Raw genomic sequence first — 27,989 nt, 5'->3', positions numbered from 1 at the left:
ATTAACCCAAAGGATGCAAGTGAAGGAAACCACCCCAGGAATTTTTTTTTATTATTATTATTTTTGCATTTCCTTTAATATTTCCCAGCTAATTTAGAAACAAGATTCATTTTTTTTTTTTTTTTTTTTAATTTGTTGTGTCGCCACTTCAAGATACCATCATGTTGGAGACTTTATGAGGATCGGGTCACAATGTAGACATAATACGACATAACATCCTTATCGCCAATATCATGAAACGTCACGTCTGGTCCTGCTCCGGCTTTCTCTAAAAAGGAAAGTCGAGCGTCAGGATCTTCATCTGTGAGCTGAAGCAATTTTCCTCCGATCTGCAGAACTCGAAGCACCTCCTGCACCAGTCTTTGTGCTTGTTCTGTTCCTGAGCGCAAGAGCGCGTCGGAGGTTCCTTTATCTAATACAAGCGATACGCTGCCAGACGGGACGTCGCGTAGATCCGTCACGTCACCTTCGATGTAGTCCAGACGAGAACCTCGATGCTCGGGAATAACAAGTCCTTGCATAAATTGATCTTTCATAGCAAGAACTGCAGGTTGTGACCGATCCACGCAGGAGATCAGTAGTGGAACAGAAGAGTCACGAAACAGACCAAGTCCAACATCGGAGGTGCCGCATCCCAGATCCAGCACATGCAATGGTTGCCCTGAGTGTTGCGTAGTGGGGGCCATCTCCTGTATAAGCGGGAGCAGAAGACCACGCAAGTCTTTATAGTTACAGAACCAGTCAAAATGCGATGCGTCCTTACTAGAGTAAATGTTATCCCACGTCAAGCTGCTGCCCATACTGTGACGAAGGCTATCTGCAAAATGAGATTAGAAAATATAATGTTACCAGCTAAAAAGATTGAGCACAGAATGACTGTTCAAACCTAACACAGGAGCGCGGTGCACCCTTGGTGTGGCCAAGTAATTCATTACCCCTTTCCACCTACGTTTTGGCATTTATCTCTTCTCCCCCTCTACCTTAATCGACAGTTCTGGCTTTACAGGAGCCAAAGGAGGGTAGATCTAAGTGTAAAGTGGGAAGCTGTCCTTGGTCATGCCAAGGGTGCACCGTGCACCTGTGCTAGGTTTGAACAGTTATTTTGGGCCAACACCCAGCATGCCCATTGATCATCTACTTGCAAATTCTCATAGTGTTCAAAGCTGGGACACCACAGCTTCAGACATGGTTGAATGACCAGTCTCAGATACTAGAGCTCAGGCTCCCAGTGACGTTAATAGGAGCGGTGCTGCATTACCCAAGCACAACTGCAATACGGTGTACAGCGTTCCACACAATGTTTACTTCTGCACACCGTGGGAACTTGCAAACAGCTGATCAGTGGTGGTCCCAGGTGCCGGACCCCATCGATCTGATATTGATGACCTACCTTAGAATTGGCCATCAGTACCAAAGTCTACGACAAACGCTCAAAAGAGGTTACCAAAATAAAAGCAAAGCTGAAAATTTGTACCAACCTCCATGTATTCTGTCGCCATTTGTCCCAAATCTTTGCACTAGTGGCTTGCGCAGACATAATACCAGCATGCGATGAAGCCTGAACATCACAGGGAGCAACTGGTCTGTGGATCAAGGATATACAGTGCTCAGCATAAATGAGTACACCCAAACAGATTTGTCAAAAAACATTTAGAGCTTTCTTTCAAAATCAACATTTTCTATGGGATGCATACTACAAAATACTCCTACAAATGTAGAGCCATTGATAGCGCATCCAAAAAAGTAATTTTCCTAACATTCATTCAAGACCATGTGGCAAAAAGGAGTACACCCCAATAAAAGTCTTAGGAGCAAAGCCAAAGTTTAGACTACAAAATTATAATTAAAGTGGTTGTCCACTACTAGGACAACCCCTTCTCGATCTAAATGTTTGGCCCAGATAAAATAAAAAAGCCTATATTTACCTCCCGTGCCGGCGCTGTTCCAGTGGTCCCGGGGCTCTCGTGTGGTTGTTATTACAAGGGGCTGGTCTAGTAGTGGACAACCCCTTTAACAAGAATTCAACCACAGGTAAGTCGAATTATTCATTACACAGGTGACTATAACAGGGTGTTACTAAAAGAAAACCCCTTCCCATTTCATGCTGTCAACAATGGCACCACATGGAAGAGAAATGTCACAAGACCCGAGAAAGAAATTAATTTCTTTACCCAAAAAAAGGGAAAGGCTACAAGATGATCAGCAAAGATTTATCAGTCAGAATACTGGAGCAAAAAAGTGATACAAAAATGTAACAAAGATGGAACAGCAACCATCTCACAAATGTCCAAGCCGACCATGGACATTAGCACTAGTGTTGAGCGAGTATGTTCTGTCCGAGTATGCTCGGGCAGAGCTCCGAGTATTTACAGCTGCTCGGTGATATGGTTGAATCGCTCCCGTGTGCATGATTTGCAACTGTGACAGTTTTATTACATGTGAGGAATGTGTAAGAAATAGACATTCCTCACATGTAATAAAACTGTCAAACAGTTGCAAATCATGCACACGGGAGCGATTCAACCACATCATCGAGCAGCTATAAATACTTGGAGCTCGGCCCGAGCATACTCGGCAAAAGGGTTAATAGAACATACTCGCTCAACACTAGTTAGCACCTAAACAGGAGCGTCTTGCGAGCAGGGTGGAAGAAAGTCCACATGCAGGTTCATTGCAGTTAACTAAGGAAGTAGAAAGCCAAACGGGTGAGTGTTTACTGTGACGCAATACAACATACACCGCAGAGGAATGACATGCATGGGGTTTGTCCACGAAGAAAGCCCCTCCTAAACCCCATGCACAAAAAAAATTCAGCCTTCAATTTGTCAGGGCCTATACTGATAAATATTAAGATTACCAGGACTCTATACTCTGGAGTCAGGAGACCAAGATACATGTTTTTGGAAATGAGGTCTTCAAAACAAAACTATGGCATCACAAAGGTGAGGAGCACAAAAAAATGCATGTTGCCTACAGTGAAACATGGTGGTGGCAGTGTCCTTATGTGGGGCTGCTGGTGTCAGGAGCTACATTTCATTGATGCCATTATAAATTCACAGATGTGCTGCTCTCTCTTGAAAGAGAAGATGCTGCCAGTACTCTGTGCCCTTGGTAGACGTGCATTTTTCCAACATAATGATCCAAAACCCACATCTGTTGCATTTCTGAACAGGGTGAAAGTGATTCAGTGGCCAAGTGTCTCTTGATCTGAACCCAACCAAAGACCTATGGGTAAGTCTGAAAAGAGAAGTTGTCATCACTCTCCATCAAGGCTATAAAAGAGCTCGTTCTTGAACAATGGAAAAAGCTAGATGTTGCATTATGTCACCAACTTGTTCATGCCGGCCTAGAAGACTGGGAGGCCATACAAAATACTAGATGTAGCTGGTTGATGTAGGCTGTAATCAGTTTTTTTGAATCAACTAATTTGAGTTAAAAATAAAGATTTTATAATGAAAGTTATATTAACCTTACTTTCATGTTTTGGGTTAAAAAAAAGTTCTATAAAACCCCACCTTATCAGTTTGGGAAATTGTTCTTGTGTTCAGTGAGATATTTATTTAAATCTTACTTTTGAGAGGGGATGTACATACATTTTTCCATTCAGCTCTAAAAAGACTCAAATTGACACAATGTAGTAGGACAACACTATCCAATCAAGCAGTGGTCTCAGACCAAAGCTTCTCTAGATGTTAGCCTGAAAGAGTTACAGAATATTGGAGGCCGCCACTGCCCAAAATGAAACTAGTGTATTTTAAAAGGGGTTGTCCTGTCTTTGGATACAGTCACTTTATGTAACAGCAGATGTAATTCTCAGCATTTTCCAGTGTGAAAAGCGTGAGCGGCAAGTATACGCTTTCCATGCATGCGGTCACGTGCTGACTAGACGTGCATGGACTCACTCAATACAAGCCAATTGAGGTAAGTCGGACACATCTGGTCGGAATGTGCTTGGTTGTAATAGCGACAACCCCTTTAAGGCAGTATATTACACTCATGGCAGATACATATGAAACTCTCCAGTTTATATTTGTGCAAAACACACGATGAATAGGAGCATTCATTCCTTAGATCCTTGGTGAGGCAGCTTCACTATATTGTCATAACTGCACTAAGTGCTAGGGTAAAGAAGACTACTTTCATACAATTGAAGTTTAGCCAGGTTTTGAGGTTTTTTTTATGCTTTTAAAAGCAATATCAGAAATTTACCCATTTTTAAATCAGGTGTTTGTTACATATAAATGAAAAAAAAAAAAAAAGTGTTTTAACAAGAGGATGATCTGTATTAAATTCTGAAACTTTCACACTAGCCACTGGCTCTATTTTAGTCATATGCTTCCTGTTCTTTCTGGAAGAGCTTTCAGCAGGCTCATTATCATCACAGGCAGGATTACAATAACAGGTAACACCTTTATATACAGCTGATAACTCAGGATCCAGCCATCATAGGTGATGTCACGCATCTGCTCCCCCTCCCTAATGACCATTGCACACACTCATTAGACACTGCAATACAAAAGATTGAGTCAGTCTATTCATTGCTGCTAATGTACATGTGCATGTCCTTAAAGAAAGAGAAGTACGAGTGTTGCAATAGCCCCAGTGACCAGTGTAAAAACTGCAAAATGACTGAATTTTAACATGGAAAGTGTCCAAAATACATAATATGGCGCAGTTAGTGAGTTTTTAGCTTTGATGGGCATGATTATTTTTATTGTGTGTTTAGCTACTGAAGGTCATGGGAAACAGCATATCAAGAGCATGATTTGGAAAAGGATATATGCACATGGCGTCTTTCAGGCACATTCGACCTTGAGGTTTAAAAAAAAAAAAAAAAAAAGTTGGAAAAGTCAAATACACTCCAGGAAAAAATACTGCCAGCAAATTTTTTAAAAGGTAGAAGCTGCTTACAAAATGCAGGTTTTGCTGCGTTTTAAAGATCCCAAAGTTCAGCTTTGCTTTCACCACCGAAGCATGAACACAGGTCAGCAATGCAAGACATGTGAAACAATAAAACTATTTTTTGAGAAAAAAAAAGGGCAATTTGATCAAATTATTTAGTGGAAAAAGATTGGTTTGAAAAATATAGTGATTATTCTGAACAAAAAAGTTCATGAAAAAATACACAATTACAAATTTAACAGCAGGTGGGGGTGAATTGGTCGGGAATAGCTTACCAAAGATATTGGCAGTACATTGAGTTTGTAGGACAGTGTTTACTTTCCACACTTTGGTCAGCCCTTGAGTTGATCAGGTATTGTTCAATCTCACACCTTGGTCAGCCAATGTTTACTTTTCACCTATCACTAAATTAAACTGTACTGTATTCATTGCTTTCTATGGGTGAAAAACTGCTCAAAGAAGTGACATGCTTCAGTTTTCAAAAACAGCAGTTTTCCAATTCAGTAAAAAAAACAAACCAAAACAAAAAAAAACACCACAACAATGTGCTGAACATGTAGCACTATTCCAGACATTTGCCCTTTATCAGGGTTGTCAAATGACACGTTCAAAACGGCACAGTGGTGCCAACTCAGAATTTCCATTTTCTCCCAGATCACACATCCCTTTCAATATTTACAGCTATGGTATATAGGTTATTTTTAGGCAACGATCCTACCACAAGTATTTGGGGAGCTGTTAATGTTGCAGGTTTTCCGCACCTCTTTAGCAATTCAGGTCACTTTTTGTATGTAACGTTGTAAAATTCTTTGTTGGGTTGTCAGTATCAAAGAGAGAAACAAAATACACATATAGCCTGCAATTAAATTAAATGCAATAGTGCATAAAAATAACATGGGGGCCTTAGTAAAAAGTTTTTGAAGAAAAAAAAAAAAAGCGTAAACGCCATCCCACCACGACAAGGTGAACCCAAATCGAAATGGTCCCAACCTCTAGTATTAAAACCTTACCCATGTGTTGCGATACTGGCGTAGTACTGCTGGAAACCAGGAGCACAAGCAGGAACAGCAAGCAGTAGTAGAAGTTCTCGGAGATAGCAAGGAGTTGTAGGAAACAATCCGTAGATAAATTAGAACAGACTGGGTAAGAATGTTCAGGAGCTGGAGACTGAAGCCAAGCTAACAGCTAGACCAGGGGTCCTCAAACTTTTTAAACAGGGGGCCAGTTCACGGTCCCTCAGACCACTGGAGGGCCGGAATATAGTTTTCAAAAAAAAAACTATGAACAAATTACTATGCACACTGCACATATCTTATTTTGTAGTAAAAAAAAACAATACAGGAACAAATACAATATTTAAAATGAAGAACAAGTAAAGTTAAATCAACCGGTATTTCAATAGGTAGGTAACTGTACCCAATAGGCAGCATAGGCCCTCAATAGGCAGGTACAATAAAAAATAAATACAATTTGCACTTTAAGCGGTATTTCTGTTCTTTATTAGTGTGAGCGGTGCCTTCCACACACTATTTAGTGGATACTGGCTTTACTTCTCCAAATGTTCCCAATAGGCAGGCTGTTTCCCCCTTATAATGCCATATGCAGGCAGTTCCACCCCTTATAATGCCCCATGCAGCATGTCACCCCCCCCCCATATAATGCCACATGCAGGATATCACTCCCCTGTCTTTATAATGCCCCATGCAGCACGTCACCCCCCCATATAATACCACATGCAGCATGTCACCCCCCCATATAATGCCCCATGCAGGATATCACTCCCCTGTCTTTATAATGCCCCATGCAGCATGTCACCCCCCCATATAACACCCCATGCAGCATGTCACCCCCCCCCCCATATAATGCCACATGCAGGATATCACTCCCCTGTCTTTATAATGCCCCATGCAGGATATCACTCCCCTGTCTTTATAATGCCCCATGCAGCATGTCACCCCCCCATATAACACCCCATGCAGCATGTCACCCCCCCATATAACACCCCATGCAGCATGTCACCCCCCCCCCATATAATGCCCCATGCAGGATATCACTCCCCTGTCTTTATAATGCCCCATGCAGCATGTCACCCCCCATATAATGCCTCATGCAGCATGTCACCCTCCATATGATGCCCCATGCAGCATGTCACCCCCCCATATAATGGCCCATGCAGCATGTCACCCCCCCATATAATGGCCCATGCAGCATGTCACCCCCCCATATAATGCCACATGCAGCATGTCACCCCCCCATATAATGCCACATGCAGCATGTCACCTCCCCATATAATGGCCCATGCAGCATGTCACCCCCCCATATAATGGCCCATGCAGCATGTCACCCCCCCATATAATGGCCCATGCAGGATATCACTCCCCTGTCTTTATAATGCCCCATGCAGCATGTCACCCCCCCCATATAATGCCACATGCAGGATATCACTCCCGTCTTTATAATGCCCCATGCAGCATGTCACCCCCATATAATGCCCCATGCAGCATGTCACCCCCCCATATAATGGCCCATGCAGCATGTCACCCCCCCCATATAATGGCCCATGCAGCATGTCACCCCCCCCCATATAATGGCCCATGCAGCATGTCACCCCCCCCATATAATGGCCCATGCAGCATGTCACCCCCCCCCCATATAATGGCCCATGCAGCATGTCACCCCCCCCCCATATAATGGCCCATGCAGCATGTCACCCCCCCCCCATATAATGGCCCATGCAGCATGTCACCCCCCCCCATATAATGGCCCATGCAGCATGTCACCCCCCCCCCATATAATGGCCCATGCAGCATGTCACCCCCCCCATATAATGGCCCATGCAGCATGTCACCCCCCCCATATAATGGCCCATGCAGCATGTCACCCCCCCCCCCATATAATGGCCCATGCAGCATGTCACCCCCCCCATATAATGGCCCATGCAGCATGTCACCCCCCCATATAATGGCCCATGCAGCATGTCATCCCCCCCATATAATGCCCCATGCAGGATATCACTCCCCTGTCTTTATAATGCCCCATGCAGCATGTCACCCCCCATATAATGCCCCATGCAGGATGTCACCCCTCATATAATGCCCCATGCAGCATGTCACCCCTCATATAATGCCCCATGCAGCATGTCACCCCCCCATATAATGCCCCATGCAGCATGTCACCCCCCCATATAATGCCCCATGCAGCATGTCACCCCCCCATATAATGCCCCATGCAGCATGTCACCCCCCCATATAATGCCCCATGCAGCATGTCACCCCCCCATATAATGCCCCATGCAGCATGTCACCCCCCCATATAATGCCCCATGCAGCATGTCACCCCCCCATATAATGCCCCATGCAGCATGTCACCCCCCCATATAATGACCTATGCCTCCATACATTATAAAAATAAAAAAAAAAAAAGAATCATACTCACCTCACTTGCTGCCGCTGCTCTACTCTGGTCTGGACTCCAGCGTCGCGGCGTCGTCGTCCCGCTCTGCGCTGCCTGTGACGGCACGGTGTAAAGACGTCACCGCACCCTCTGACCTGAGACGTCACAGGAAGCACAGAGCAGGAAGACAGCGGATCAGCAGAGGCACGGGGAGAGGTAAATATCCACCTGCCGGGGCCCTGAGCAAGCGGGGGAGAAGGGCGGGCGCTGACACTGCTCCCCTCTCCTCCGCCCATAGCCCGGCGGGCCGGATAAAAGTCCTCCGCGGGCCGCGTGTGGCCTGCGGGCCGTAGTTTGAGGACCCCTGAGCTAGACAATACTCAAGCAATGAAAGATTTATCAGCTTTAAGTAGGCCAAAACAGGAAACCAGATGGATTCCATAGGTTCAGAATCCATTATCTTTGAAAAGGGCAATTGTAGAACACAACAGCAGCCTCCAGTGGTAAGGAGTGAAACTGCAGCACAATTATTAAAGTGAACAATAGAGGCCACTGGTGGTCAAACTGTAGAAGGCAACAGAATTCCTGACACCATGTGCCAATGATGTCCTGTGTGAATAAGGACTGAGTAGGACCATCACTGACGCATTGTAAGTTTTAAAACTAGAAGTTTGGACCATCCCAAATTTGGTTACACCTTGGTGCTGTTGGGATGGCTTTCATGTGGTTTGTTTTTTTCAATCAAAACAGAGTTTACCAAGTCCCCCATGTTATTTATAGGCACTATAGCTTTTACTCACAGCAGGGTATTTATTTTGTTTCTTTAAGTTTTGTCTGTTTAATGGTCAATGTGAACATGCTCCTATATTGCATACAGCTAGTTTTTTTCAGTTCAGTTTTTGTTTGATACTTCAGAGGTATTTGACAAAATAAAAAAAATGTGATAGATTACATTTTTGTAGTAGCATAAACCTTAAAAGCACATTAATTTTCTACATCTAATGCAATTCTATGGTGAAAACCTGTACGAAAACGCAGCGTTCCCGCAAGAGAAATTGACAGGTTGTGGATTTTAGGTCACATTACGCAGTGTTAAAAAAAAAAAAAAAAAAAAAAACACCTTACACTTTGCTAGAACGGTAAAATGCTGAGTTTTGTGAACGTCTGTTGCCCCACAGCAGCATAAACTTGTGGTAGTTCAACCTTAAAGGGGTTATCAGGTCTAAAATGATAAGTCTGGTCTGCAGTCAGTGACAGCAGACCTATGAGTCCCAACAGAGCGCACACACTGCGCTGCAGGGATTCCCCATGATGTATGCCTTATACATACTCCCGGCCAGAACCCGTCTGGTGGGTGCGGCCTCGTTCCAAACACTTGTATGGAGTGAGGCCATGCCCCATCTAGTGACAGGGCTATGGCATTGAGTGAGGCCATGCCCACTGAAGAGTATGGAGCGAGGCTGCAGCCATGAGATGGGTTGTGGCTGGAGTGTGTTATGCATACATCACTGCAGTTGGACAGATTCACAAGTCTGCAATCACACAGTGACTGCAGACTTATAGATTTAGACTGGACAACCCCTTTAAAAAAAAAAGGTGCAATTACAGAATCTGCATGAATATTCAAGAACACTCATCTCTGATTATTAGCTGGTTTAAAAAAAAAAAAAAAAAAAAAAAAAGGATCACCAACAATCAGCAGCAAATCACACTGCTGTAAACAGGATGTGCTGTATGGGGACAGACTGGTCCCATCAATAGTTCTGTTCCCATCAGTCCTACATGATCTGTAACGAGTACCAATCAATTTGCAATTCATGGACTGGTGCACGATACTGGGCCACGATCAGCCTCATTTATCCTTTGTCATATTAGTAATCACTGCATGCAATACTTCAAGGAAACAAAAAGTGATAAAAGTTTGATACTATTCGTAAGTGGAAAAAATAAAAACCAGACCCTTTTTCTTAAAGGAAGCTTTATTAAAGATTAGTTTGTACAAGTATTTTAATACAGGATAAGGCAGATCAAAATTACAGTAATGACCAGTAAACCACCCATGTGGATGTGAAGGGGCCAAAAGCTTTCTTCTAGATTAGAGCAGGCCACAGCATGATACAAGTAGGAAGTTACACAAAACCAAGGGTTATTTCCTAACCTTCAACAGTATACAAACTATACACGTCCAGCCACAAGTGGTCAAATAAAGGGAGATTAGCATCTATTAAATAGAAATTCTCAATAGTTAAAGGGGTGTTCCCAACACGTTATGATACTATATAAGTGTCTGATGGGTTAAAAGGAAGGCCATCTAACTTCACAGTACCACCCCCCACCCAACTAACCCCCAGAGGCTCCCATAGAAGTAAGCAGAGCCCTGCATGCACAGTGCAAGTCAGCATTATGTGCAAGATTCATGGGTCCCAAAGATTGAACAGACATTTATCAGTTATTTACAGAAAGTCCTGTGGATAGGTCATAAGGGTCTAGGATGGGAATACTCCTTTAACCACTAAAACTTCTGCAAAATTTGTCAAGGAGTCAATTTGCCACACCTAGGTCACACGTACAAACCCCAAATCCTCTGTCTTCAGCGCAGATTCTGCATACAAGTCAGAATTTGTAGTCTTCCTAATAGCATAGTGCTGGTCCCCATTATTGGCACCCCTTCATTTTTTTCAGACTGTACAATATCTTCAGAAATAAATGGAAATGTACCAGTTATTTCCTCTGGATTTTTTTAGTGGTCCAAAGTATTCCAACAATAAAACTTTGAAACTGCAACATGGAAGTTGAAAAACAAAGAATAAACAGCACATGCAGCAATAAAGGCCCCCTAATTAATAGTTGCACACCCTTTGGTATTGCTGACAGCCTCCAAACATTTCTTGTAGCCATCTATAAGCTTCTTGCACTTCTCAGCTGCAATTTTCTCCCACTCTTCCTTTGCAGTTTGTTCCAGGCTCTTGAATGTTTGCAGGGTTCTTTCCCCAATCACAGATTTCCACTCACCCCAAAGATTTTCAATGGAATTGAGGTCAAAACTCATTGTTGACCATTTTAAAACAGTTCATTTTTTCCTTTTTCAACCATTCCGGTGTACTTTTGGATGTATGTTTTGGATCAGTGTCTTGCTGGATGATCCATGATCTTAAACTCAAACCAAGTTGTTACACTGGGTGGGACATTTCGCTCTACAATCTCTTGATAATTCTCTGATTTCATGATTCCTGTGATACAATCACAGCCTCCAGTACCAGATGCAGCATAGCAATCTCACAGCATTACGGCTCCTCCACCATGCTTAACTGTTGGTAAGGTGTTCTTTTCCTTATAAGCTTCATTGCGCCGTCTACAAACTATTGCTTTGCATTGCCAAAAAGCTCTATTCTTGTTTCAGCTGTCTACAATCCTTCTGAGAAAATGTTCTGTGGTTTATCAAGGTACTCTTTGGCAAATTTCTTTTCTTCAGCAATGGGTTCTTCCTTGGCCTTAATCCATAAAGTTCCGCTTGGTTAAGTGTGCGGCGTATGGTACTTCTTGAAACCATGACCCCAGACTGTTCCAGGCTGGCCTTCAGGTCTTTGGATGTTTGACGTGGTGTTTTTTCCACCATTCGTACCAACTTTCGAAGGCATCTCTTATCAATTTTCCGCTTTCTCCCACGTCCTGGGAGGTTCTGGACAGTTCCATAAGTGGTAAACTTCTTAATATCATTGCGCACTGTAGACACTGGGATATCAAGGTCTTTGGAGATGGCCTTATACCCTTTGGAGGTTTTGTGTTTGCTAATAATAGCAGTTCTGATGTTCTCGGATAGCTCCTTTGTCTTCGCCATGGTGACAGAGGGACAGGGCCTACCATGTGACTTTTTTAAAACAACAAAGTCATCATTCACTGGCTAATTCATGTCACACAGGCACCAACAATTAATCACAGGTGAATCTCTTGTGATTTACCACAGGCGAGTCAACATGTGTTGCCCTACTAAATTAATGTAAAGGGTGCCAATACCAGTGTCACAGCAAGCTTTAGGTTTTTCTATTTTTCCCTCCCATTGTTTTTTGGTTTTAAATTATTGCTTATCGTTTGATCTTTTGTATTTAACACAAGTGCTCTATACAAAAAACTTTCCCTCGATTCATTTTTTTCAGGAGATATTCCACATTATGTACTTAAACTTCATAGGTGGCAATAACGATGAGCAGGACTGTAGGTGATCTCCTGAAAGAAGCTGAAAAGAAGAGCACTGGTTAGAATACAAAGCACAAACAGACGACAACACGTGAAATCAAAAAGTGAGGATATCAGAGGGGTTGTCCATGACCAAGACCATAAACTTCCTTGGGGGGGGTCCAACATCTGGCACTCACATGGATCAGATGATATTAGGTCCAGCATCTGTGGATGTACGTTTTACAGAGCAGGAGCAGCACAGCCCTGGTCAGGGCACTTCCTCACACCCCAATGAATTGCTGATCAATGGGACTGTCAGGTGTTAGACCCCCCCCCACCGATCTGATCCTGAAAACTTCTCCTAAAGGCCCAGTCACACATAACGAGATCGCTAGCGAGATCGTTGATACTTCACGTTTTTTGTGAAGCAACAGCTATCTTGTTATGTCTGACAGGTAGCAACGATCAGGCCCCTGCTGTGAGATCGCTGATCGTTACAAAGCTTCCTGGACCATTCCTGGGTCATTGCGCTCCCGCTGGGCAGTGTGCATCGCTGTATGTGACACCTAACCAACGACCTCGTTAGCGATTCAGAACCGAGACACGTAGGCGTGCATAAATTGGACTTTTCCGCGCCCCTCGTCCCCAATTGGTGGTCGCTACAGCATTCTCATTTTCCGCCGTGCATAAAGAAGGCAACAGAATAGCGATTCCATCCTTTGTTTCTGACCCCGTGCTGGATTGCAGCTCCTAGCAGAATTCTCCAGGCTGTTGATATCCGTTTATTCGACTGAGTCCTGATTTTGCGTAATTTTATGCACGCCTTTGTGACACAGTACAGTCCCTATCAAGGTGTGGATCGTTGAAATAGCTGCTGTGTGAAAGCGTCCCAACGACCACCGAGATTGTTCGTTAGATCGCTGGAGCGGCCGAAATCGTTGGGAAGTTCTGCATGTTTGACAGCTCCCCAGCGATCACGTAACGACGCTCCAGCGGTCCCAAAACCGTGACGTAATAACGATCTCGCTAGCAATCTCGTTATGTGTGAAGGGGCCTTAAGGAGCGCTCGACTTCCATAGTGCACCGCTCCCTGCCAGCTCAGATTAGAGGCATCTTTGCATATCTGGCCCACACGGTGCTCTACCAGACACTGCAAGTAGAGACTTCCACAGTCTCAAAAGAGCACAGGGACAGGTCAGGAAGACTGGGAGATAATGGTGAGCTGCTGGCCAATTGTAGAGCAACCCCTCCAAGCTCTATATCAGCCTTGTAAGCGCCACTGTTGCTAGACTGCTAAGGCAGCCAAAGCCTAGGCAACAGTAAATTTAAGAAAAAAATCCCTCTTGAGAATAGAGGGGGATTTTAAATTTTTTTTAAGTTGCTTAGATTTTTTGTTGCTGAGCCTATTGCAATTTTAACAATTTATGAGGAAATACTAAAAAGAATGAAAGGAAATAAAGAGAATGAACATATGCTTCTCCATATTTCTGGATCAAATTTATACAGAAGATTTCTTGTGCATCATGGAATATATGTAGATTACAGGGAAATGAACACATATCCCATGTAAACAGGTGTATATTATATTTAAAGCTTGATGGATGAGGAATGAACATGAAATAAATGCAGATAATAGGGGAATGAACCTATATGCCCTATGAACTGGTGTATATTATATTCCCTGTGCCTTGTAGATGGAGAATGAACATGAAATATATGTAGATTACAGGGAAATTGTTACACTAATGCTGGCGCCCCTGCATAGCCCTTCCTCCTCCATGAAGGGACACTGACATGCTCATTGCCCAAGCTGCGTGGCATGGTTCTCGTCGTGGCTCCCAGCTGCCCATCTGTCATTCTGTGCACCACAGTTCCCGGAAGAGCGCAAAGTGCATGCACGCTCCCCAGTTCTTGAAGGGGCAACGTGCGCACCTGAAAGATGCTCCCAGCCAATGGTTGGTTGGCATCTTGTATAGAAGGCCCCCTTTCCAACACGAAGGTGCTTGAGTAACCCCTGTGGTTTCCCTACATAGTGTGAGAGTGCAACTGTTTGTTGCCAGGTCCCTCGTGTAGTTAGACCCTGAACCCCTGGTCCTTGTGTGTGGCCAGGCCCCGAGCATGAACCCCTGGTCCTTGCGTGTGGCCAGGCCCCCCGAGCATGAACCCCTGCTCCTTGCGTGTGGCCAGGCCCCCCGAGCATGAACCCCTGCTCCTTGCGTGTGGCCAGGCCCCCCGAGCATGAACCCCTGCTCCTTGCGTGTGGCCAGGCCCCCGAGCATGAACCCCTGCTCCTTGCGTGTGGCCAGGCCCCCGAGCATGAACCCCTGCTCCTTGCGTGTGGCCAGGCCCCCGAGCATGAACCCCTGCTCCTTGCGTGTGGCCAGGCCCCCGAGCATGAACCCCTGCTCCTTGCGTGTGGCCAGGCCCCTGAGCATGAACCCCTGCTCCTTGCGTGTGGCCAGGCCCCTGAGCATGAACCCCTGGTCCTTGTGTGTGGCCAGGACCTGAGCATGAACCCCTGGTCCTTGTGTGTGGCCAGGCCCTGAGCCTGAACCCCTGGTCCTTGTGTGTGGCCACGCCCTGAGCCTGAATCCCTGGTCCTTGTGTGTGGCCACGCCCTGAGCCTGAATCCCAGGTCCTTGTGTGTGGCCACGCCCTGAGCATGAATCCCTGGTCCTTGTGTGTGGCCACGCCCTGAGCATGAATCCCTGGTCCTTGTGTGTGGCCACGCCCTGAGCATGAATCCCTGGTCCTTGTGTGTGGCCACGCCCTGAGCATGAATCCCTGGTCTTTGAACATAAACATGGAGCTGGGTCAGCGGTGCCTGAAGCACTTCCCAAGACCTGTGTACCTATCCCAGTACTCAGTGTTGCCCGGACTGTATAGCCAGTATTCAAATACAGCCCTGTCTGAATATGTTTCAGTGTATAATCTGCCTGAGGATCCAGAACCAGTGTAGTCTGAATTGAGCTTGAGTTCATGTCAGTGTCTGCGTACCTGACCCCCGGGGTCAGCAGCTGCAGTACCGGGTACTGCATACGAGTCGTACCTGGCGCCTATCTGCAGCTCAAGCCGGACTCCACCATCAGGAGCTCTAGTGAAAACCAGATGGCTGATTAGCTACTCCCCTGCTAGATAAGCCTGGCCCGGGGCAACATGGGTCCATGAACCATGTGCACTACCTGCGTGTGTGACAGAAATGAACACATACCATATAAACCGGTACATATTGCATTCTCTGCTTGTTAGGTGGGGACTAAACTTTTAACACGTGCAAAGTGTTTTACATTACATTGTGTACCTACTGATCTCACTTTGTGAAAGTCTGTCAGGAGATTATTTTAGCCGTCTCAATGACTAGTTTATTTACTAAAACTTTTTTTTGTCAGAAGAGGCAGGGACGGCAGACAGGTGTGTAGTGCACGTGGTTCGTGGACCCACTGTGCCACGGGGCCCGGCTTGCCTAAGAGGGATGTTGCCAAGAGGCTACCAGGAGTTCACTGGAGCTCCTGATGGTGGAGTCAAGCTTGGTTGCGGGTAGCCACCAGGTACCACTCCTAGCCAGCCTCGTTACTGCATGCGCTGACCCCAGGGGTCAGGTACGCAGACATGGACTTGGGCTCCATTCAGACTAAGTTTTGGATCCTCTGGCAGAACAGTTACTGTCACAGAGACTCAGAAAGGACCAATTTGGAGACTGGTTGTAGCAGTCTGTATATATGGTGTACTCAGGAAATATAATATACACGTATGTGTCCATTCCCTTACTATCTATCTATACATGTTCATTTCCCACCGTTCCTGTTTATATGGAATATGTGTTAATTCCCCTATTATCTACATATAGTTCATGTTCATTCCTCACCCATCAAGAATATACTATACACCTGTTTCTATGTGAGATGTGCTTATTCCCTGTAATCCACATATAATCTATATACTGCATGTTCATTTTATGTCCAAGATGCACAAGAAATCTATTACACCTCCATATTTGTGGATCTAAAAGTTATTAGGTTTATTTTTTTCTTCATTCTTTTTAGTACATCCCCAATTTATGACAAGATTAACCCCTTAATCTTAGTAGGGTAAAAGCCTTTAGTAACATCTGGTGACTGTCTCCAGCAGACTTAAGTTCCACCAGTCCTTGCCGATATCAGCAAATGTGTCTACACCAGCACATTAGGTGTTGTTACATAAGGCCTAATATGTAGTTACACACAAAAAATGAATTGATCATGGGACATTACTCCACCATTGCTCATAAAGTAGTGATCTACCTACATAACCCAGAATGCAGCCACCTACTACAACACCTGCATCAAGAACATAGGAGACGCCATGCCGGGCCCAAACACCAAGTGTCCCAGTGATTGAGGATAGAACCAGCCCAGGAGAAGAGCTGGCACCGAAGACATAGCACCGGAAATCATCTACCTCCGCACATAACACACAGGGGTACAGACAACACCCTGCATGCCAAGAAATGGAGGCAACAGCCCATCCCACATCCCTTCCGCCATCCGTCCCCTTTACCTGGCCCACCACGAAAATGAGAACGCGCGCTCGGACAGCGCTTATATACCCCGCCCACTTACTGACTCGTGATTGGCTATCGAAACTGAGTCTCGGAACGCAGGAGAAACCGGAAGTTGTTAGGCAAGGAGCGCACACGTGACAGCAGCATGGCTCCTGGAGGAAAGATCAACCGTCCGAAAACGGTATAAACCTCTCGGTTTTTTTCTAATACACATTGCTATCTGCGACAGCAGCAAGGGTTTGGGCGGGAGAGTTGCCCACACAAGAGCAAGGGGAAATGGAGGAGTTATCCTTATAGCAGCCAATCAGGAACTAGTTGTCATTATGCAGTGGCGTTTGGAAAAATAAAAGCCACAATCTGGTTGGCGGCTTTTGCTTTAATTCACTTTCTTTCCTATATCTTTAGGAAGTCTTCACCCCATAGCTAAAAAAGAAAACATGGCAGAACTCTGTTTATTGTTCCTCCTGCTTCCTAAAAACTGGAATGAGAAGCGTTCAAAAAGTTGGTGCCCATGAAAACGTGTGAAAAAAAAAAGTCTTCCAACAGCGGATTTAGTGCTAACTTTTTTTTATTTTTTTAAAGTTATGATGAAGAATACGGCGCTATGAACACATGTTTTGCTGTTTTTCTTTGCAAAATTTTGCTGCCTGTATGATGCAGGTTAAACAATTATATTTTACGCACTTTAAAAAGGTGGCAATGAATAATCCAAGTCATCCTACAAAAAATAATTAAAACAAGCCCTTATGGTTTGTGCAGACGGCCGGACTTTTGGTCTGAGTGCAATCTGACAAATCATCAGATTGCACTCGGTGGGCCATGCAAGTCAAGAAAATCAGACCACACTCGGATGAAATCTGAGTGCTGCGCAATTTTCATTATACAAGAAAAAAAAATTGCAGTCTTGGTGAGTGCTGCCAATGAGGAGGAGAGCGTGGCTAGAACCAGGTATTTATTCAGACAATGCGTTTCGGGGCCGATCCGGCTCCTTCATCAGGTTTCTCAAGAAAATTGGACTGCGTTCAGATGAAATCTGAGTGCCGTCTGATTTTCACAGACTGACAGAATGGAGAAATGCTGTTTTTCTTCTCCGCATCTGAGAGAATCTGCTCAGAGTGTGATTAGCATAGTTGTTCCTATTTTCTTGGATGAGAGAATATACACTGGTGTATCACCAGCCTCACACTGCTCCATCAAGAGGAAAATAAAAAGTTGTTACCTGGACTATATCCATTTTCATAAACTTTTAAGCCGCTTTTGCCTTTTGATGATGTTTTAGAAGAATAAAAAAATAAAAAAAAGCTCTCTTTTTCTGGTATTTGGCAAAACCTAATTGACACAGTCATGTGCGGATTACATGTGTTTTTTACTTGTGGATTTTTTGCACCTAATTTAAGTCTATAGGAAAGATCCACACTTACGACTAAGCGTACATTGACATGTTGCGCATTTGAAACACGTGCCGCAGGTCAGTTCATGCTGAGTAATATATAAAAAAAAAAAAAAAAAAAAAAAAAGCACAGTGGGCAGGAGATTTCTATAAATCTTATCCACATTGCTGGAACTGTAAGATGCTGCGTTTTTGATGCAGCGTCAAAAACACACACAGAGCCGGCGATTGAATTTCAAGTGTTCTCTAGAACTGGTGATCTCTTAAATGGGACATGTCACAATTCCAATATTGGGGGAAACCTGGTGCATGCAGAAGTGCTACAGTGGTCAGTACCCCCAATAAACGGAACATTGATTATTCACAAGACAGGGGTTTACGACCAAATGTTGTTCGTCCCTGCCTACCCTATAAAAACCCTGGGCAAACACAGACAGATCAACGTTCACTTAATAGCAGCTGGACTGTTCAAAACAAACTATGGCATCACAAATGTGAGGAGCACAAAGAAATGCATGGTGCCTCCAGTGAAACATGGTGGTGGCAGTATCCTTCTGTGGGGCTGCACAAGTGCTTGTGTCGGGAGCTACACTTTTAAGAGGTCGTTGTTGAAGAATGGAAAAAGATAGATATTACATTATGTCACCAACCTGTTCATTCCGGCCTAGAAGACTGGGAGGTCATACAAAATACTAGATGTAGTTGTTTTTGGTGTGGGGTTTATTATATACATTTAAATGAAAAAAGGCTTTTTTTTCCCCCCATAGGATGATCTGTATTTACCCCTTTACCACCTTGGGTTTTTGCATTTTTGTTTTTTGCTCCCCTCTTCCCCAGAGCCATAACTTTTTTTATTTTTCGGTCAATATGGCGATGTGAGGGCTTGTTTTGTTTTTTTTTTGCTGGGCAAGTTGTACTTTTGAATGATACCATTGGTTACCATATTGTGCAGTGGAAAACCAAATAAAAAAATGTGGTGAGATTGCAAAAAAAAAAAAAAAGAAAAAAAGTGTGCAATTCCACAATTTTATTTTATTTTTTTAACCATGTCCACTAGATGCTAAAACTGACCTGCCATTATGATTCTCCAGGTCATCTAGAGTTTGTAGATACCAAAGACGTATAGCCTCTTTATTTAAAGCGGTGAGAAAAAACAAAACAAAAAAAAAAACAAAAACAACCACACACCATTTTCAAAGACCCATAGTGTCTTTATTTCTTGGGATCTGGGGCCAGGTAAGAGCTTATTTTTTTTGCACTCCGAGCTGGTGTTTTTATTGATGCCATATTAGGGTAGATAGCATGATTTGATCGCCTGTATTGCCATGTTGCAGAGATCACTTTTTTTTTCTCGTTACGCTGCTTACCAATCGGATCAATTATTTGTTTTATATTGATAAATCGAGCGTTTCTGAACGCAGCGATGCCAAAATGTGTGTATATTTGATTTTTTTATTATTGTTTTATTTTGAATGGGGCGGATTTGAACTTTTATATTTTAATATTTTTTTTTTTTTTAAAAAAAAATTTACGTTACACTTGCTTCAATAGCTTCCTCAGGGGACTTGAAGCTGCGATCATCTGATCGCCTGTGTTACACCTAGCAGGGCTTCAGCCCTGCTGCATGTAGCAAACAGTCATAAGTTACTTACGGGTAACAGGATTTTTCGGAGACCATGACAGCACCACGAGGACTCCCACCAAGGACCGGAAACCTACAGGCTTAAAAGGGGCAGCCCTCTCTCTCACCTCAGTTTGGATTACAGAGCATTGAGAGGACCACCAGGTTAGTAGACATAGCAAACAACCATAAAAATAATATTTTTATACAACACTACGTGAGAAAAACTTTAATAAATGAGGAGTGCTCCCATAAAGTGAAGGGAGGGAATATAAGGGTGCTGTCATGGTCTCCGAAAAATCCCGTTACCGGTAAGCAACTTATAACTATCGGTCGACCATGACAGCACCACGAGAGAATTACAGAGATGAAGTCTAGGGAGGGACCACAGCCTCGAGCACCCTTCTCCCAAATGTGAGGTCAGATAAAACACCCAAATCCAGTCTATAGCGCCTATAGAAAGTAGACTGAGAAGACCAGGTAGCAGCCTTACATATGTCTTTCATCGAGACACCCGTCTTCTCCGCCCACAAGGTCGCCACTGCTCGTGTAGAGTGAACCTTCAACCCCTGTGGCGCTTCCTCACCGCTGGAGGCATAGGCTAGAGTAATAGCCTCCCTGATCCACCTAGCTATGGTGGACTTAGCAACCTTAAGCTCCTTTCTAACCCCTTGGTAGGAGATAGTTCTTAGTTTCTTTCCTGAAAGCCTGGGTAACCGAAAGGTACCTAATCACACATCTCCTTACATCTAAGGTATGGAATTCTGCCTCTTTTTGGTTACTTAGATTAGGACAGAACGAGGGTAGGATTATTTCTTGGAGTCTATGGAAACGGGAAACTACTTTAGGGAGATATGCTGGGTCAGTTTTAAGAATTATTCTATCGTCCAGGATCTGAGTGGAAGGTGAAGCTGAAGACAGAGCCTGGATATCACTGATCCTCCTAGCTGATGTTAGAGCTATTAGAACTGCTGTTTTAAAGAGAGATGGACTTAAGGGTTGCTGAATCTATTGGTTCAAATCGTGAACCAGTTAATGCTTTTAGAACTAAATTTAGATCCCAGGGTACTAAACTGCTTTTGATAACATGCCTGGATCTAAACACAGCTTTGATAAAGCAAGAAATCCAGTAATTTCCTGCCAAGTCACAGTTATATAGGGCACCCAAGGCAGAGACTTGGACTTTAAGGGTACTTGTTGCCAACCCAAACTCGAGGCCCTTCTGTAAAAACTCTAAAATTTTACCAATTGGTGCCCCCTCACCAACTGTAGAACCAGAAAAAGAAAAAAAAATTCCAAGTTCTAGCGTAAATCCTAGTAGTGACAGGTTTTCTACTACGCATTAGTGTAGCAACTAGGTCTCAGGAGAATCCTTTGCGTTCTAACAGAGACCTCAAGTTCCACACCGTCAAGTGGAGGCCAGGAGCTTGAGGATGGACTATTGGACCCTGGCCGAGGAGATCCGGAATCTCGGGCAGGACCCAAGGATCGGAGATGGACATGTTCCTCAGGCATGAGATCCAGGGCCTCCTGGGCCAAAAGGGGGTGACCAGAAGGACCCTCGCCTTGTCTTCTCTGATCTTTCTTAGGACCATGGGAAGAAGATTCAATGGGGGAAAGGCATAGGCCAGGCTGAAATCCCTAGTTACTTGGAGCGTCCACTGCTAGGGGGTTTTCTCTGGGATTTAGGGAGCAAAAGAGCGCCGTCTTTCTATTTAGTCTTGTGGCAAAGATCTACCACCGGAAGCCCCCATCTTCGGACTATTTGGGAAAAAAAAATGTCCTGCTTTAGTTCCCATTCGTCCTGCCTCAGAATAACAGCTTAAGTAGTCTGCCTTTGTTTTCTTTTCCTTTGATGTGGAGGGCAGTTAAGGAAAGGAGATGGCATTCCGAAATCTGAAAAAGATCCGTCACTCAGTGAACCTGAACGTGTACCCCCCTGATGGTTCACATAAGCTACCGCTATCCTATTATCTGAAAGGATCTTAACGTTTTTATCATGAAGGAAAGGCAAGAAGTGATTAATCACTTTATCCACTGCTAGAAGTTCTTTAGTGTTGGAGGAAAGACCATTATCAGCATCTGACCAGGACCCCTGGGCCACCATATCCCCCAGATAGGCCCCCCACTCACAGAAGCTTGCATCAGTTGCAGTTATCTTAGTGACTCTAAACACCCAGGGAACTCCTCGTGATAGGTTTGCCTTGTTCACCCACAACTGCAAGGACTCAACTGATTGGGGTGACAAGGACATTCATCCTTCTAAGTACCCATTTAACAAAACCTCATTATGTAGAACGTCCCACTGTAGAACCCTGGAGTGGTATTGTGCCCACAGAACCCCAGGAAGACAAGATGACCGGGTTTGATAATGCTTTCCCTACTAAAGTTTTAACCTTTTGTTTTTTGGCTTCCGCGAGGAAACATACTTGAAGGTCTGAATCCAGCATAATACCCAAAAACTGCTGTATTTTTGAAGGCACGACCCTAGATTTTTCTAGATTCAGGATCCAGCCCAGACTTTCTAAGATGGAGGATACTAATTTTAGGTGATTATCACATTGGGAGGCTTAGTCTTCAACTATCAAGAAATCATCCAGGTAAGGGATAATTAAAATGTTATGTTCCCCAACATGAGTCATGACCTCCGCTATAACCTTAGTAAATATCCGGGGGGGGGGGGGCTATGGCGAGACCGAACGGTAGGGCTCTAAACTGGAAATGTTTAACTTCTCCATCTATGATCAAAGCTACCATAAGGCATTTCTGGAAATACATATGTATAGGTACATGGTAATAGGAGTCTTAAATCTAACACTACCATGTAACAGCCTGAAAAAAGTAACTTTGTTGATTTAACAGATTCCATTTTAAAAGGTGGAAATTATCAAAAACTTATTACAGGCTTTTAAGTTAATGATGCACCTAAATGAACCGTAAGGCTTAGAAACCAAAGAGGCGAGTAGACTCCTAGCCCCTTTTCTGCTGCTGGGACTTCCACTAGGACCGCTTTAAGACCCAAGTCCAGGACTTCCACTTGCAGGGCAGTCTGCTCCAATACTGAGGAACCGATTGGGGTCAAGATGAATCTCCCACGAGGAAGCTGCCGAAACTCGAACCTCAGACCCAAACCTACCAGATCAAGGATCCAGTTACTAGCAGAAAATTTTTTGTCCAGGCAGGTAAGAAGCCCAACAGCCTCCCCCCTACCTGGGCTGCGAGTCATGTACTCTGTTTCCGGGGACCTAGGTTAGAAGGAGAAGAGCCGAATAGGAGCCCTCTACCTTTCGGTCTGCGGTCTTCCCATTTTTTCCTGACCCTTCTGTGGTCTTTCGTAGAAAACTTCTTCTTCTATGGAAAGGACGTTTATAAGCGGGAACAGGCAAGCTAGGGAACCCTTACTTTTTGTCACTAGCGTTATCCAGAATCTCATCCAGAACAGGCCCAAAAAGATGCTCTCCTTCACATGGTATAGTACAGAGTCTCGTTCTTGCCTGAATATCACCTGGCCAACATTTAAGCCACAGGGCTCTACGGGCTGCGTTGGACATGGCGGCTGACCTTGCTGCCAATCTGACTGAATCCGTAGAGGCATCCGCCAGGAAGACTGCTGCCCCCTCTAAGAGTGACATATCTGAAAATCTTTCCTGGGGGGCGTTATTCTTCATATGAGATTCAAGTTGGTCCAGCCATAGGGATCTGGCGGTACAAGTAGTGGCAACCACCGGTTTTAAGGCCCCCCGCAGACGTTTCCCAGGTCCCTTTGAGAAAGGCGTCAGCTTTCCTATCCAAAGGGTCCTTAAGAGCTCCCATATCATCAAAGGGGAGAGACGATTGTCTAGATGCCTTAGCTATGGCCACATCTATTTTTGGGGCTCTCGCAGGAGGAAGAAACTGAGTCTTCAAAGGGGCATTTCCTCTTAAAGAAAGGAGGGAGAACACCCATTCTCTACGTATCAAATCCTGAAGTTTATCGTTAAAGGGAAAGCTTTTCCTTTGCCCCAGCCCCCTGAACATTACGTCCTGGACTGATTTCTCTGGTCTGGCATCTGTAATACCCATGGTTGAACAAACCGCTTTAATCAAGCCATCAACTCAATTAAGTTGGAAACAATGCTGACCCGCAGCACTCTGAGGAACTGGATGATGAAGAGGCCGAGTTGTCCGAGTCCAACTCATAAGCCGACGACAAGGAGTCATTAGGGGCTAGGGAGATCTCACAGTCTGTATCCACCTTTCCCTTAGCCTTTTTAGAGAGGATTTTACCAATTTCAGACTTGACCAAGGTTTTCAATCCTGAGCCCAAACTAGGGGTCTCATCTGCTAGCGTCTGATTTATACAGGACTGACAATTTTTTGGGATACGAGTCAGGAAGGATGGTGTTACACAATGCACATTGAAAATACTTGGTCTTGGAGGCACACTTCTTCCCCTATTAATAACAGAAGGGGAGAAGGGATACTCCATTACCAAGTGAACTTTCTCGAAGATCACTTACCTAGGCGGCTCAAAAGGCTGGTACCGGTTTGGAGGAAAGACCTTTCTCAGCCGGGGGACCTTCCGTGGAGGCTGCAGATTCATCCATCCTGCTGGAGCTGTGATGACTGGACTTTGACGCCGAACCTAGTTTTCCTGAGGACCGGGCATTACACCTTTTGAACCTCCCCAAACAGCCGCTGAGATGGTGAAGATGGTGAGCAGCAGCAAGTTCAGAAGCCACCATCAGTCTCCATGATAGAGAAGTAAAGCAGGGAAGCCAGTTAAATAGCACCTGTTCCACCCTTCCCTCAACAACCCGTTTTAAAATTATATATCCTCTTTTCCCCGCCCCCTCAGGGACAGCACCACGGTTAATACCGCACTTACAATTTAGATGCACGTCACCGGCGCCCGCACGAGCCCAGAGGACGCTGGGATGTTTCAGCAGTCGCCACTCCAGGTAGGCTCTGCTGAACCGACGGGGCCGCTTCCCCAGACTGGGGCACAGCCCCACAGAATATCCAGAGCGCCATCCTCCACCGGGTGTTGATGGGAATGACACACCACGCAACCCACCATCCACTTTAGGGCATTCGTGGGCTTGCCACCCCGGATACGGGCACAGTCCCACTGCAGTCAGGATCAGTCCAGGGGCAGCCCCCCCCTCAGATAGGGGCACAGACCTGGCTGTAGTAGATGACAGGGCTGCCACCCCAGATAGGGGCACAGCACCCGCTATCCAGTGTAAGGATGCTGTGCATTCCCCAGATAGGGGTGCACCCGCATATCTGACACTGTAGCTGCAGATCCCAGATAGGGGCGCTGCTCAACAGCTGTCGCCAAATACAACACAACACATGTCTTCCATGAGCCTGCTATAGACCCCCCCCCCCACCCCATCAAGGACAGGAAACCAAACTGAGGCAAGAGAGAGGGCCGCCCCTTTTAAGCCTGTAGGTTTCCTGTCCTTGGTGGGCAGATCCCCTGTCTCGTGGTGCCGTCATGGTCGACCGATAAATTCTCACTTGCTATGAGCAGACTGCTGGGTGGCACTCATAGCATCCTGGCAATGACAACTGCAGGGGTCTCCTGCAGACCCCAGGCTGTCATGCCAACCCACGGTCATGTGACTCAGGTGCAGATGGGTGGGATTAGCAACGTGCAGCCATTTTAAATGCCACTGTTGGAGATTGACAGCAGCATTTAACATGTTAACTGCGCGTGGATCATGATTCCACCCGTGACTGATCAGATCAGTTGTCATGTGGACAGAGCCCGCATGGCATGCAGGGATATGACCTTGGATATACTTAAGGTCATACAAAAAATAATTCGGCAACTTTCACTCTGGCCACTGGCTCTATTTCAGTGAGACAGTTCCTGTCCCTTCAGAAAGTTTTCAGAAGGCTCATCATCACAGGCAGGGGGTTATGACGTGTCGTACTATTAAGGCACATGTCTTAAAGGGGTTGTCCTGTCTAAATTGATAGGTCTACTGTGCGCAGCAGGGGTTTGCTGGTTTGGGCTGCAGACTTATCAATTTAGAATAGACAACCCCTTTAATGTGCAATTACACAGAATCTATGTGAATATTTATGAACATCCATTTTAGATTATTGGTCTGCTTAAAACATAAAAAAAAAAAAACACAATCACATCACACTGCTGTAAACAGGATGTGCTGCCGATAACATTACGCTGTATGGGGACAGAATGATCACATCAATAGTTCTGTTCCCATCAGTCCTCCGTGGCCTGTAACGAGTACCAATCAATTTGCAATCCATGGAATGGTGCACGATACTGGGCCACGATCAGCCCCATTTATCCTTTGTCATTAGTAATCACCACATGCAATCTTAAGGGAAAAGAAAAAAAAAGTGTGATAAAAGGTTCAAACTATTTGTAAGTGGAAAAAATAAAAAAAACAGACTTTTCTTTCAAGAAGCTTTATTGAAGACCAGTTTTTACAAGTCTTTCAATACAGGAGAAGGCAGAGCAAAGTTAATAACCAGTATACCACCCATGGGGATGTGAAGCTTAGAGCAGGCCACTGCATGATACAAGTAGTAAATTACACAATCCCAAGGGCCATTTCTTAAGGATGCTTTCACATTGCATTTAGGCACATGTTCAGTGCGTCCAACCACCCTCCTGCTGTTGGCACCACTATAGCCCATGACCCCGTCGGTGCATACATTTTGCAGGGGGGGGGGGGGGGGGTTCAGATGCAAGCGCCGACAAGACCATTGAATCGGTGCCTAAACGCATTGTAAAAGCACAGTAGCCAAACTATACACATCCAGCCACAAGTGGTCAAATAAAGCGAGCTTAGCAGGTTAATATTCAATTTTCTTGTCAATAAAGGGGTGTCCCCTACTCAATTACGATATGATACCATATAAGTCTGATCGGTTAAAAGGACGGCCATTTATCTCAGCACCATGGCCCAATCTGCTGCACCTATAACTAATTCGCTTCAGAAAAGTGCAAGACAGCATTATGTGCAAGATGCATGGGTCCCAGAGATGGAACCAACATTCATCAGATATTTAAAGAAAGTCCAGTGGATGTCATAAGGGTCTAGAATGGGAATACCCTTTAACCTCTAGAACTGCAACACCACTTGTCAACGAGTCCATACATCACACCTAGGTCACACGTAGAAACCCCAAATACTCAGTCTTCAGCGCAGATTCTGCGCACACCTGTATTTGTAGTGTTGATAGTAGTATAGGTGATCTGAAAAAAAACAGCGCGGGTTAGAATACAAAGCACAAAGACGATAGCACGCGAGGACATTACAGGGGTTGAACATGACAGAGACACTAAACTTCCTTGGGGTACATCTAATCTCAGATTGGGGGGGGGGGGTCCAACACCTGGCACTCACATGGATCAGATGATATCAGGTCCTGCATCGGTGGATATACAGTTTACAGAGCTGGAACAGCACAGCCCTGGTCACTGCTCTTCCTCAGGCCTCAAGAATTTCTGATCAGTGGGACTATCAGGTGTTAGACCTCCACCTATGGGACACAGACCACTTCCACCTAAAGAGCTCTTCACTTCCATAGTGCAACGCCCCCTGCCAGCTCAGAGGCATCTTTGCATATCTGGCCCACACTGCTCTTACAGATACTGCAAGTAGAGCCTTCTACAGTATCAAGAGCACAGGGACAGGTCAGGAAGAGTGGGAGATAATAGTATGCTGCTGGCTAACAGTACAGCAACCCCTCCAAGCTCTATATTAGCCTTGTAAGCTGCCCACTTACATTAAATTTTAAAAAATACTTCAAAGAATGGAGGGGGATTTTAAACAATTTTTTATTTTTTGCAATTTTAACCATTGACAAGATTACCCTTTAGTCTTAGTAAAGGATAAAAGCCTTTGAGGGTTGTCCCCAGCAGAAAATTCCACCAGTCCCTGCAGAGGTCAGGCCCATGGAGTAAATGTCTACACCAGCACATTAGGTGTTGTTACATA

At 44.8% G+C, this 27,989-nt stretch overlaps 1 protein-coding gene and 1 non-coding gene across 5 annotated transcripts; both read right to left on the bottom strand.

Moving 5' to 3' along the window:
* Positions 1–33: 33 nt before the first annotated feature.
* On the bottom strand, positions 34–27,244 carry LOC141215219 (citrate synthase-lysine N-methyltransferase CSKMT, mitochondrial-like). Of its 4 annotated transcripts, none has more exons than XM_073665541.1 (3): positions 27,211–27,244; positions 1,479–1,583; positions 34–817 (listed from the first exon to the last, which is right to left on the bottom strand). In XM_073665541.1, exons 2-3 carry the CDS (start codon positions 1,564–1,566, stop codon positions 174–176), a joined length of 732 nt encoding a protein of 243 aa, XP_073521642.1. In that variant the 5' UTR covers positions 1,567–1,583; positions 27,211–27,244; the 3' UTR covers positions 34–173. The 4 variants fall into 4 exon arrangements, 3 of the variants coding, with proteins under 3 accessions (XP_073521642.1, XP_073521641.1, XP_073521643.1); XM_073665540.1 differs by lacking the exon at positions 27,211–27,244 and adding an exon at positions 17,008–17,085; XM_073665542.1 differs by lacking the exon at positions 27,211–27,244 and adding an exon at positions 16,788–16,992.
* On the bottom strand, positions 16,831–16,964 carry LOC141215233 (small nucleolar RNA SNORA57). The gene has a single exon (XR_012284329.1). It is a non-coding gene; the product is annotated as a small nucleolar RNA SNORA57 (small nucleolar RNA).
* Positions 27,245–27,989: the final 745 nt, after the last annotated feature.

This window comes from Phyllobates terribilis, unplaced genomic scaffold, assembly GCF_046119375.1.
Source record: "Phyllobates terribilis strain yellow unplaced genomic scaffold, ASM4611937v1 Scaffold_231__1_contigs__length_3143052, whole genome shotgun sequence".
Classification (NCBI taxonomy): domain Eukaryota; kingdom Metazoa; phylum Chordata; class Amphibia; order Anura; family Dendrobatidae; genus Phyllobates; species Phyllobates terribilis.
Note: the sequence above shows the minus strand (reverse complement) of the source record. Positions and strands in the feature narration are given on the sequence as shown.